The sequence below is a fragment of the Hyperolius riggenbachi genome, chromosome 5, assembly GCF_040937935.1.
Source record: "Hyperolius riggenbachi isolate aHypRig1 chromosome 5, aHypRig1.pri, whole genome shotgun sequence".
NCBI classification, from domain to species: domain Eukaryota; kingdom Metazoa; phylum Chordata; class Amphibia; order Anura; family Hyperoliidae; genus Hyperolius; species Hyperolius riggenbachi.
Window position 1 is genome coordinate 258,848,633 of NC_090650.1, and position 13,860 is coordinate 258,862,492.

Below are 13,860 nucleotides of genomic sequence, written 5' to 3' on the forward strand. Positions count from 1 at the left end.
GATGGACTTGGACCGGCATCGTGGGCACAAGAGGACCCCAGGGGGCTGCAAGAAGCCCCAGGTGAGTTAAATTTATTTTTGCAGGTCTCCCTTTAATCACCAAGTACTTTGAAATAATAAGAAGTCAATATTTATGGACGGAATGGATGATAAAGAGGAACAGCCGCAAAGATCTTAAAATTTAAAACACATACACATAAGAAGTACATTTCTCCCAGAGTAAAATGAGCCATAAATTACCTTTCTCCTATGTTGCTGTCACTTGCAGTAAGTATTCAAAATCTAACATTATCGACAGATTTTGGACTAGCCCATCTTCTCATAGGGGGGTCTCAGGGTTTTCTTTATTTTTCAAAAGCACTTAGTAAATGGCAGTTGCTCCGTCCAACTGCCAAAATAGTGTACAGTGAGCAGGCAGGCTGGCCAGCATCTTTGTATAGATCTTTTTCAGGGAATGTCTTTATAAAGAATAAAAGCCATGCTGAGAATCCCCCATGAAAAGATGGACTAGCCCAAAACCTGGCGGTTATGTCAGATTTCTACTACCTACTGTAAGTGACAGCAACATAGGAGAAAAGTAATGCATGGCTCATTTTACTCTGGGAGAAATGTACTTCTAATTTGTATGTGTTTTACATTTAAAGATTTTCGCGACAGTTCCTCTAAAGTAATTTAGGCTCAAACTTCGTGCTTGACTGTGTGTACTGTTCCATATATGTAGTGTAGCATTGATCAGAAGGTGTGAGAAAGAGAAGACATTAAGCACAGCACATACCACTCACACCAGCCGCTTCTCGAAGTTCAGGTCAGGAGAACTGTCACAGCACACTATGCTCTCTCTCTGCTGTCTGAAATCCGTCTGCACCAATCACAGGGCTCACCGACGTCATGCTTACGGAAACTGCACGAGGCCAAAATACAGGACTGTCAACAAGGACGCCAAAGTGTTTCCACTTAGTAGCGCTAGAGTACAAATATTTTGCACGTTTCCGTCTTTTGAATGCATAATGACATAACATTTCATATCGTGCATAGCTGGGAGCTTCGACAAAATGGCGAAGGGTCATACAGCCAGATCCTCATAACAATGCGAACGTTCATCGATGTATTTCTATATTTTTACATTTGAAAGTTTATTGTACGCAGTAAGAAAAGGGACGTACGAACACGGATCGCGATTTATTCTATTACTAGCAGGATGTTAGGAATAATACACAAGGAGAGTGTCCTGTCTGCTCTTCCGTAAGTGATTGAAGAACATGTGACCTCACCTGCTTCCTGGAAGTACACGAGGAATTCAGTAGAGAGCTCTTCATTCAAACTGCAGTGATGAAGCTCATATCACTTCTCCTGTGAGTGACTTGACCGTTTTCTATAAGCAGTTCACAACGAGCCTTAGCACCAGTTCAGCATCCACCTTTTTAAATGCATATGATTATGACAGAAAAGTTGTAGTAATAAGCAATGCATGAAAACATTTCTCTTCTGTTTTATTTTTCGCATCCAGTAGCTCCTCCTAATCCGTACAGTGGGAATGTATTTTCCAGCACGAAGCAGATCACCTTTCCTTGGTTACCTCCTATTGCTTAGTGAGGCACTACTACAGTTTACTACTGTTCCTCTATTCTCTGTGTAATGCTGCATGCCATTTACAGCGAACCCAAGGCTGATGAACACAAAAAAAAAGTCCTGTAACCAGTTATAGGAAAGAGTATTTATCCCGTCTGGAAAGTTTGGCAGCTTTTTGTTAAAGTTCTGTTTGATCCACTAGCCAAATCTAACCATTTTTGGAAAGCTGAAAGTCCTGGCTTTCCTTTGCACTGGGTCCTGAGTCAGTGTGATGCCCCATTCCCAAGTTAGGGGGGGTTTGAGGTACGAGTGTCCCCCTCACTTTGCTGCAGAGAGCACAGTGGAATTGAGTCTCCTGCCCATGCCAGTAAGACAGAGAGGAGACGAGGGTGCATAGCTGCGCTGCTCCTTCTTCTATAATGAGAGGCCCAGGGCACTTGACATACATTTTGAAGACACAGATTTATGCTACAAAGGAAGAAGACGGCCTACCGGATGTGCTGCTTATAATCATGTCAGGTTCCTCCCGTACTTCTGTAATTGCACTTTCTGCAGCCAAGTTCAGGGGACACCCCTCCTTCAAAACCCCATAACTTGGGAACTGAGCATCATACCGATTCGGGACCATTAGAAAGCCGGGACTTTTGGTTTTCCAAAAATGGTCAGATCTTCCTGGGGGAGCAAACAGAACTTTAACAAAAAGCTGCCAAACTTTACAGGTAATACGTAAGTACAGAGTAAAATCTCTGGATGAACCAGAGGCTTCCTATGTCCTCTTCGCTCCCACCATCGCCACGCATGGACGCTATGAACAAATGTTTATATAGAGCTTGTTATATATGTTCTTGTGGCTGGGCTCCCCACTATGTACAGTAAACCCCCCATTATTCGGCACCAATGGGGATTGACTGATGCCGGATAAGTGTGGTTTCTGGTTGCTTGAGAGTCGGTGTTAAAAATATGCCTAGTTAAAAAGAAATTACTGTACCCCACACTGTACACTTACCATAAACTCTATTAATGTTGAAATACAATAATTAACAACAAGTTAAGACAAATGACAGACTTTCCTTAATATGACAGAGGTCTATTACTATGTAAAGAGGTGTTAAAGTAGATTTAGGCATCCTGCAAGGCTAGGACTTTTGTTTCTGGTTGCTTGAGACTTCTGGTTAACTGAGTTTTGGATAATGGGGGTTTTACTGTACAAGTACGGCTGCACCTGTGCAGAAAGCTAATGTAAAAGAGGGTCCCGGGCAGTAGTGGTGGTGTGAAGCCTCTGGAGGATCCTAAAGCTTCCCTCCTCATAGGTAAATATTTAAAGGAACGCTGTCAATACCCAAGTGTTCTAAAATGACAATGTACAAATAATATCTAAGTAGCTGTGTAAACATTTTCCTAGTTTTCATATTTAATATTAGAGGCAAAAGCTGTAATTTGTTGTGTATAGGTTGTAGCAGTATTGGCACAATTCATTGGCTAAAGGGTGCTTTAATTTTACTCTGCAAGTGCTGTTCTTTGCATGGGATGAGACTACAGACTTATATGAAGCTGTGGTGTCAGATTTCACACACCTTTACAAACAAGAAACATTTCCTCTGCTCCCCTGCAGACAACTCAGTCAGAAAGACAGGCAGCTGCAGACACACACAGGGTTAACACAGATGTAGTGTGAGGGATTCCCCATCCCCTCATTATTTACTGTCCCATCACCCTGCTCAGCTTGGCCATCAGTTTTGTGTGAAAGTATTTTGGTAACATTAAAGATGTAAAAATCTGTTGGACCTCAGACTTCATGGAATTTGGAAAACTGGCCAGTCAATATTGGATGTGTGTACCAGTGCTTTAACACTTTCAATTATGATTGGCTAATCTCTGACCAATTTTAGCACCTCTATGTAGTATGAGGGTCAACAGATATTGAATACTATGAGCAGATTGTGTTGGTAAACCCTCATACTTTATGGAGATGGTGAAATCAGTTAGTGTTTGGCCAATCATGATTTGAAAGTATACCAGGCTTTAAGATGCTGACTCTTCCAGTCAGAAAATCTTTTTCACTAGGACCCCGTTTTTCACGCATGTCCAGCACAGCTCAAGTTGAAAGCTTGGAATTTGAGAGGAAAATCCTTTTTAAAGAGACTCTGTAACAAAATTTTCAGCCTTATTTCTTCTATCCTATAAGTTCCTATACCTGTTCTAATGTGGTCTGTCTTACTGCAGCCTTTTTTAGTTGCCCAGTCACTGTAATATCTCTGTTATATAATCTAATCTTCTTTCCTTTGTCAGCTTTGTCAGCTCAGACAGGAATGTGCTGCTCTGCTGTGATAGGGAGAAGCTATGCACACCCCCTCTACGCCCCCTGTAGGCTCTGTGTGCTGTGTGTTGTTGCTGTATGAGTCACAGACAGAGCTTCTCTGAGCCTGTCACATTCTGGTTAGCAGCCATGTTTTTTGTTTGTAAACACTGCCTAAAACTGGCAATTACAAGCCAGGATCGCAGCAGGGAGTAGCAGAAACACCAAAGAGGGGCCCATCAGAATCAGAATCAAATTTATTTCGCCAAGCATGACTGGGTCATGCCCGGAATTGGGTTCGGCACAAACAGAGAACTCAGCGACACAAAAAGGCAACAACAATGACATTAAAAACAACCATGACAACAAAAAAGAAACAGTAGATAGATGTACGCTAAAAAGGTGTAGCTTTACAGAAGTAAGGCACTAATAAAGACAAGGGTGGCAGGAAAACAAAAAGAAAAACACAGCCAGTGGATGACCTATCACCCATATCATTGGATCATATGATCTGGCTACCGGCCTGAGGGAGGGAGCCAGTGAATGGAATTCAAGAGTTTAACGGCAGCAGGGAATTCAAATTTTTTAACAAGCGCTCAGTAAGCGCTAATTCAACACAACCGCTCGCAAAAGCGCTTATAGTGTGGATTCGGCCTTAAACTTTTTCTTTTCCAAGTCTCAGGTACACTTTAAATACTGTTCTAATGGCTCTAAATAGATCTCTGTTTGAGCCCGCGTCTGATTCCTCAATGAAAGATTTAACTTTAAAGACGTTATTTTAGTAGCCATTTTGACATTTCACAGGATTGGAGAGATCTTGGTGCTTAGTGTCAAATTTCCCTTCATGACGATAATAGAGGATAGGGTATCCTTTAAAGTGGACCTGAACTCTTGCAGGACAGAAGGAAAACATATAGAAATGCACCCTGTATGTATTTAAAGAGACACTGAAGCGGAAAAAAAATTATGATATTATGATTTGTATGTGTAGTACAGCTAAGAAATAAAACATTAAGATCAGATACATCAGTCTAATTGTTTCCAGTACAGAAAGATTTAAGAAACTCCAGTTGTTATCTCTATACAAAAAATCCATTAAGCTCTACAACTTTCAAAGTCGTGGAGAGGGCTGTTATCTGACTTTTATTATCTCAACTGTTAGTTAATTTTTTACTTTTCCTCTGCCAGAGGAGAGGTCATTAGTTCACAGACTGCTCTGAAAGAATCATTTTGAATGCTGAGTGTTGTGTAATCTGCACATATTATAGAATGATGCAATGTTAGAAAAAAACACTATATACCTGAAAATAAAAATATGAGAATATTTTCTTTGCTGCTAATCTTCTAGTAATTATTCATAGTACACAACCAATTCATTATATCATATTTTTTTTTCGCTTCAGTGTCTCTTTAAAGAGTTAAGCCCCTGTAATTCACCTCATCTGTGACTAATCATAGCTTGTAATTTCATCCCTCAGCTGTTTCAGATCAGGAATCTCCTCTGCCACAGCAGAGAGCAAATTGGTAAACACAGATGTTAACAATATGTCTGACACATTGCAGATTTATTGCAGGATTTGTATCAGCTGTAACAAAGAAATGTTTTTCTTTAAAGGTTATTATGCTGTTGTTTATCTGAAAGAGCAGAGAGGAAGTTCTGACTTCATATCCACTTTAAGTTACCTCGCTCTTTTGTTCCAAAAGGAGTATCTTCATTTCACAAAGATCAAGAGATCAATTTACCTTCATTTTGTCCTAATACTTTGACTGAAATGAAGAAAAAAATGTAATATACTAGATTTTCGAAATATTGTTTTGCTTTACTTAGAAAAGACATGATTGATTGGCGATAGGAAGACAATCCCTTTCTACAATTTCAGGGGGCCAGAAAAGGTTACAAAGCCTCCAAAAGTACTCTTAGCAATTGGATGAAGCGATGCATAACCAACATATATACGTTATTGCATTTACCTGAACCAACAGGCATTAGAGCGTATTCCACTAGGGCAGTATCTTCCGCTTGGGCAGAGTGAGCCTCTGCGTCTGTTACTCAGATTTGTAATGCGGCCACTTGGTCTAATTATAACACATTTAATAAACACTATTGGTGTGACCTTCCTAATATCAAGATCTGACTTTTGGATGCAAAATTCTCACTGCAATAGTCCCGCCCTGAGAGGAGAGTAATATGAAACATTTCTTGGTCCCTGTCATGGAGGTCAAGTGGAAATATAAGCTTGCCTCTTTCATGCTGTTCACTGTACAGTTGAAACTACCATATTTTGTGCTGCATCTGTTTATTTAACATTTACTGTGACTTAAATTTTCAGACAGTGTTCTGGATTCAGATGGTGTATTCTCAGAAACATCAGGCAATCCCCTTGGAGGTGGCATCCCAGTGGGAAAAGCACAAAGCTTGGTAAGTAATTAGAAGTTAGTGTTCATTGTGTTTTTTTATGTTTTCTATACAGTAATAGTGCCAGCGGACATGGCAGCCTTTCAAGCAATGTTTATAATCTTGAGTAATTCTAATTGTAAGGGCCGCATCAGTTTCCAAAATGGATGCAGCACCTGTGTTGTCCCGCTAGGATAAATTGGATGCATCGCGCGAAAAACTGTAGCCGGCAAAACATTTTTCCCCCTGTGCATGATTCGGATGCAGCCTATTGATTTCAGTAGGCTGTGTTTCTGCATCCAAAACTGCTGCAATTCGGCTGCAGTGGAAAAAGGCACTAAATGTTTGCACAGCTTTTGAACAAAGCCACACACAAATTTGACAATTTGATCAAGAAGAATCAAAAAAGTGTTACTTTTGCTACTGCTGCTCTTTGACATCAGATTACAAGTTAAGTTGGTTTGAACAGATTTTTACTTTTCAATTTATTTAATAGAATGATCATACTGACTTTTGAAATTTGAACATTTGTATGTCTTATGAAGCAGTAGCTTCATGGAGTAAGGCCGGTTTCACAGTGAATATCTGCGTTTGCAGTGTGCTCGGGGGCTGCACTGCGAAAAACAGCCTTTGGGTATTACTGCGATAATCCCCATCTGGCAGCAGACCAAGCAGGAAGTGACGCTCACTTCCCTTAGCCGAATCAATAAAGTTTGCGAAAGCGTATTGCCAAAATACGCTCGCACGCATGCGCTACGCATAAAACATGCAATGGTCATTTTAAGAAACACGCATCGCCATAGACTTGCATGACTTCCGATCCACTGCAGATCACCAGAGGTCGCACAGGAATGTAAGTATGCGCTGGCATCGGGGATGCGGCGAAAACACTTCCGTTGCATTGTGCCGCACCACGTCGGTATGAAAGGCCCCATAGACTTTCATTGGCATATCAATGGCCTGCAGTAAAAGCAGGCCACCGCAACGCACCAGTGTGAAAGGTCCCTGACACTAATAATTCAGTAAGGGGTAGCCATATTCTCTGATTCAGTACGAGTCCTATATACTGGTTGTGTCTTCCTGGTATTTTGTTTTGCATAAAGAAGAGCTTTACACAAAGCTATTTGGCAGTGCAGGTGGAAGTCAATGTGAGTGTACAAGTCATATTTGTCAGATGCCTTAGCTGGATCGTGGCAAGGAATGAGTCCCGTCTGCCATGTCTGCACACGCTACAAATCCATTTTGTGTCTTGTATGTAAAAAGAAAACTGATTGAATGTAAAAGATCAAATGAAAAAAAAAGTATGGTTTATGGTCAACAGAAATGGCTTTTCAATCTCTTGGGTCCACTGCTGGCGGTCTGACAAGTGAAAATGACACACTTACTCATAATTTCCTTCATCCATGCTTATGAATGGTGCTGGGTAGAATTCACTCATTAGTTTTCTGACACGTGCAGAGTTTATGTAATGAAATATATTTTCTCTTGTTTGAAGCTTCTTATAATGAAAAATGAACTGTGTTTAGCCATAGGCATGGGACCTTGAAACTTGCAATGCTGATTTTATTCCCATAAGATTTTTTTTTTTTTTTTTTTTACCCAAAATAATAATGTAATATGGTCACTGAGTACTTTACTTGCTTTCAGTTCCTCTGTCTCTTGAAGCAGGTGGAAGTCATCCTCTGGCAATTGCTTTTATGATGATGTTAACAAATGTCATCCTTTGTGCTTCTTGAAAAGACTGCATTAATCAATAAGTGCAGTTCCAGGTTAAATCACACTATTGGCATTGCTTTAGCCAGCCTTTGATTCATCTAAATATAAGCACCTATCTCCATGATTTGCTTCTAAACTGCACTTGGCAAATACTTCAATGCTTACAATAACGATTTAGAAATAGTGGTGTTTGTGCTAAAATCACATTTACTTGATGTAAACCATCTGGAGCAATCTCTGCATGCTGATAAACTGTCATTCTCCTTGCTCCTCCATAAGTTTACAGATCAGTTTTGGCTATAAGTGCTGCTCCGGTTCTCAGGGGTGACAGATAAAACAGAGAGTTGGAAGTGAGGGGCAAGTTTGTTGGTGTGTGTTTATATAGTACTCAGTCGTAAGGGCCTAAGCACACTGCACTTCACTCACCAATGGAGGTGGCCATGCGTTATACAGAAATCCATGGCACCTGCTTTGCTCTCCATTGCAGCACTGCACTTTTCAAGTATTCTGAAAATACATGCAGTAGTGCAATGTGACAGCACACTGCGTCTCAGTGCATCAGGCAGTGTCTTATGTCTATGCAGCTGATGTCCCTGCGCATTGCACGCTGTGCCGTTGTTACGCTGGAGGGTCACACTTTCTGACCAGCCAGCAAAACAAGGCTGAGAGCTGAATTATGGAAGAGGCTACACAGGCTGCCCGGAGCAACTGCAGCTCTGGGCCTCTGATAAGACGCAATGGCAGCGCAGTGCAGACAGATACAAGACAGACTGGAATGAGGCAGCCAATCGCGACCGCATCGATGGCGTACCTCACAAGAGCAGGACTAGAGGATTCGCCACTCCTACACCGGAGATGGCGCAATCCACAAGGCAGGACAGACAGAGCAAGATAAACAGGAAATAGGTCAAACACAGATAATCACAGCTAGTATTAAACAGTATAACAGAACTAAATATTGTACAAAATCCCTGGGGTCCTGCCAGTTAAAATGTACCACGGATCTGACTAAACATAAACAAGGACTTTAGACAAACAGAATGAACGCTTGCTAATCCCGTCACTGACTCAGCGACAGCAAGCGTTCACACACAGACCAACACACAAGGTAACAGGAACAGGACTAGGAAGGATTCACTACTCCTCCGCAGGAGTCATCGCAACCCACGCAAGGTAACAGGACTAGGAAGGATTCGCTACTCCTCCGCAGGAGTCAGCGCAATCCACGCAAGGCAACACAGAACCAGGAACAAGGGCCCAGTAGTAACAGCTAGACAGGCTAAGACTGAAACTATGACGGGCCGCAGTCTAACAGCAGAGGCAGGCTTTTATGCTTGCATCAGCCAATGGATGCAAGCATGCAATCTCCACACAGCTGAATGGTAATCGCTCAATCCTGTGCTGGCCTGAATCCCATTTGCTAGCTGAAAGACCATCATAACAAATGCATGCAGTTCTATGCAAGAACATGCATGCAGCAAACCATTAGTGGAATAATGACAGTATTCTGAGCTGTTCATAACTGCAGAGCAATTGCAAATGACAATATGACTCACTGCGAATGCACAACCGAATGCAGACTGACAAGCCAGAACTGTCCATTTGCGGCACCACCTGCAATGGACAGAACACGTCACAGGAGGAATCCTAACAGCCGTACTGCTGAAACCTATTTAGCAATGTGGTAGGTGGCTCAGAGGCTCTACCAGGGCACATTTGTTGGTCTGTGTTTAAATATTACTCAGCAAACTGTATATTTGCATACAAATAATGGAATGTACATGAGGTATATTTTATGTTCAACGCCACTGAAAATGTGAAAACTGTGTAAGACATGTATAGTGTGCACTATAAACAGTTAGGCTGGGGTCACTCTTGTCTATTTTCGTGCACAGTCGATGCATAATTTAAGAGAGATGAGGGAGGCACTGAATCCTGCAAAATGGGTAACTTTAATCGCAGAATGATACAGACATGGTAATCAGTCATTGGGGTGGTGAAGCCTGACTGTTGTTTCGTGCAAAGATACACTTCCTCAGCGAGTAATAAACTATATAAGTTTACCAGTGCTCCTTGTGGTCTTAAATAGTTTCAGACTTACCCTGTGTTTCACACAAACTGCCCACGCTCGCCTACTGCGTTGTCCCGGCGCTCTAACCACGCCCCCGGAAGCTACCTCTAACCAATGGTGAGCCACAAGCCCATCTGCCTGGAGTGCTGCCCCCTTCCTAGGGATGTCATCGAGCACCTGCCCGTCAGTGAATAGCATGTGGTGGTTACTCTAGTCATCATTAACACACAACCATCTGCAGAATGCAAAGGGACACAGTTGTCTAAGTGCATATACATATGTAACAAACAAAACTACATTAAGTTAAAGTTATCTAAAGTAAAACAAACTTGCTATAGTAGTCCTTCGAAACAAAAAGTATTTGCAATAATTCAAATTTAAGTGAGCAACTTTGTTTTCCCATGATGCATTACTCCAGGATATGCAAATCATCTATTTCTGCCCCTGAAAGCAAGGCTGCACATCCAGAACTGCTGGTGCATATTGCATAGTAAGTCTGTAGCTAATACATTTTACAGAGCGTGTTGGATTAGTGTGGCTCTGTAAAATTAATTAGCTATAGGCTCAATACAGGTAGTCCCAGGTTAACGAACGAGATAGGGACTGTGGGTTCGTTTTTAACCTGAATCTGTTCTTAAGTCGGAACATTGGGCCATCTCTGTCTCCTGTACCTCCTCTGTGCCTCCAGTGTCCCCCTCTGTACTTGCTTATACAAGTTTAAAAGCCGTTTTTTTTTTCTTTGAATGTTTTAAAATCGATTTTTCTCAAAAACTACATGTCCAATTTTAAAAAAATATGTTTTGACTTGTTCTCATAGAAATGCAGAATCCATGCCGTTCATATCGGCGGGGCGTTCATAAGTTGGGGACTACTTGTATACACCAGGAGTGATTCATCATGGGAAACCTAAGTTAGTGACTTAAAGGGAACCTAAACTGAGGGGAATGTGGATGTTTCATTTTAAACAATACCAGTTGCCTGGCAGTCCTGCTGAACTCTTTGACTGGAATAATGCCTGAATAACACACCTGAAACAAGCATGCAGCTAATTCAGTCTGACTTCAGTCGGAGCATCTTATCTGCATGCTTGTTCAGGGGCTGTGGCTAAAAGTATTAGATACACAGGATCAGCAGGAGAGTCAGGCAACTGGTATTATTCTAAAAGGAAAAATCCATATCCTTCTCAGTTTAGGTTCTCTTTAAAGCTGAATTATTGCAAATTCATTGTGTTTCAAGAAGGCAAAATTACATTCACACAGTTGCTTAAAAAGCAAGCAAGCAAAAGAACAGAAAAAAAAAACAAAAAACTGTTTTTACAAATCTCATTCAATTGTTTGCAACAGTAGCATTATATAGGTAGAAAAAACAATGTTTTGTAAAAAATAATACCTTTTAATGGCTAACTGATAGAGTTAAATTATGCAAGCTTTCTGGGATCTAGTCCCCTTCTTGCTCAAGCTTGCATAGTTTAACTCTATCAGTTAGTCATTAAAAGGTTTATTACAAAACGTTGTTTTTTCTACCTATATAATTTGTTTGGCTAACACGGTACAGAAACTTTTTTCTACTATCAACAGTAGTGTTGCAATTGCCATACTGCAGCTCAGTAATTACACATATATCGTGGGGGAAACTTGCTTTAAAAAGTGTAGACTGGCTGCAGCAAACAAACAGGAATAAATCCTTAGTACAGCCTGATTTGATACGGTTTCTACCTTGAAGCTAAGAGGCACAGGCCTGCCACTGCCAATTTTTGCCATTATTTGTCTGCTCTGTTACTTGTATTGGTTTTCTATTTTCTAAAGCAAGGCTGACTTAAATCATTAGTAGCAGCAATTACTTGTCACTTATTTCTTTGTGACAAACACAAGAAAGGACAAGACAGAAAATATTCTTGCTTGCTTGAAGCACCAAATAAACAGAGTGGACCCACCTACCTTTTAAGCAGGATAAATAGGGGGACAACAATTATACAAAAAGAAGAAAGCAATCCTAAAAACAAAGAAGAATCAAATAAAAGTTATCATTTTATTTTAGGCCCTATCTGCCAAAATAAAGCTTATTAAAAACATTTTTAGCAAAACATAGTGTTTAACCAACAAAGTTATATGCAATAATTATAATGAAGTACTGCACAAAGTTGTAGGTGTATAAATATAATAATACTGTTGTGCACTTGTATATTGCACAACAGAGTCATTACAAAAAAAATTGTACTTTCATATATAAGAAAGGAAGGGAGGAAAAAAAAAAGATTAGGGTAAGGGCCCTTAAAATCGTATGCAAATGGTAGGTACCATGATACACATGAGGTGGGCAAGGGTACCATCTCACTACCTTGCCACCACTGCACACAGTCTGTTGCTGTATTTTGCTGTGCATGGACACTGAACACCAGGCTATCTACTAAATGTTATTGCAAACAAGCAGAGAAGTGTTTGACATCGGTTCCCACCATTCTGCAAATATGTCGCATTTGGATATGGAAGCACCAAGGTTAGCAATCCTGGATGCTACATGTAGTGTCCAGGATAAAACGCGACGAGGAAATTGTGCGCAGCGTTTGTCCGTACGACAGTAAAGGCCAATACGGACATCTCTCCATTCATTGGAATGGGCAGAACTTAAAGGAATACTATCTATTCACATATTTTTTTCAATTGACACAGGAATTGTTTGGGAAGTGCTGCTAAGTACTGGTGTATACATTTTAGTAGCAACCTCTTTGTTTACTGTTAGCAGATGGGACAAAGAGGAAAGCAGCAACATTGGTGACAAAAGACGTGGTAGAAATGAGAAAATGTAGACAACTGTGACCCGGGTATAAATTGAGACTGTGTTTTTGTAAAAATTGTTTGGAGGAGTGAAGATGAGTAGAAGAGAGAATTATTATTCTCAAATATGTTGTAATTTTTTGTTCCTCTATAATATATAATTATCATGCACTTTTATTTAAATTAAGTTATGAACTTAGGGAGGCGTGTGTGAGATGTACACATCCTAGATATTGGGGAAATCCAGGGGTATTCACAGAGGCAGTGGCCCATATGCAATTAACTTTTTCACCTGAGTTTTCTACTTCAAGTTATGAAGTAATTGCATGTAGATACCTCTGGGTGCCTGCATGCCTCTGATGCCAAAGAGTTTTGTAGTAAAAAAGACTTGGACACACACACACACAAAAAAAAACAACCCAATAAATATTACATTCTTTTGTGTATAGCTATTCTTTTTTGTTTTTTGTATTTGTAAGCTAGTCGAGTAGGTACCTTTAGTTGCTCAAACTATTTACTAAGAATGTTCAGATCAAAGTTGCATTACATGGTTAGTATGAATTTTTGCTTAGTATGAAATTTTTCCCTTTGAGTCAGCCATAGTTTATTGGCATCCTAAAGGTTCAATGACAGGCGCATACCAGTAGAAATTGGTCCACAAACTCCACTATGCCAACCAGAGTTTTGTTTTCCCAAGAATTCCATATACATGTACATCAGATGATCATTTCAGGGGCGAGGCACCCCCCCCCCCCCCTTCCTCAGTGTAGGGTGCATGGTTCTTGGAATAAATCACTCTGGTTGACACAGTGCAGCGTGCGGGCCATTTTCTGCTAATATATTGTATAGGGAGCTAGTGCCATTGACCAGGACTATGCACCTTTACAGCAAGGACAGCAACCCAGGTTGTAGCTGTGCTGTATGCCTCTTCTAATTGCACAATAACAGGAGTAAACACACATAATAAACAAATAAATTTGCAGATTAGATCAAGTTGCTCATGCTGGTTCCTAAATATTACATTTGGCTTTATTAGTGA

At 40.6% G+C, this 13,860-nt stretch overlaps 1 protein-coding gene across 6 annotated transcripts in view; it reads left to right on the top strand.

Moving 5' to 3' along the window:
• The first annotated feature begins 909 nt into the window (after nucleotides 1–909).
• The window catches only part of FARS2 (phenylalanyl-tRNA synthetase 2, mitochondrial), a 405,583-nt gene continuing 392,632 nt past the window's right edge, over nucleotides 910–13,860 (top strand). For 2 of the 6 annotated variants that reach the window (XM_068236843.1, XM_068236844.1), the window contains exons 1-2: nucleotides 910–1,352; nucleotides 6,196–6,284. In XM_068236843.1, coding sequence (XP_068092944.1) covers nucleotides 1,330–1,352; nucleotides 6,196–6,284 — 112 coding nt within the window. In that variant the 5' untranslated portion in view covers nucleotides 910–1,329. Of the gene's footprint in view, nucleotides 1,353–1,403; nucleotides 1,590–6,195; nucleotides 6,285–13,860 lie in introns of those variants that run through there. The other 4 variants (XM_068236845.1, XM_068236841.1, XM_068236840.1 and 1 more) reach the window with 4 other exon arrangements.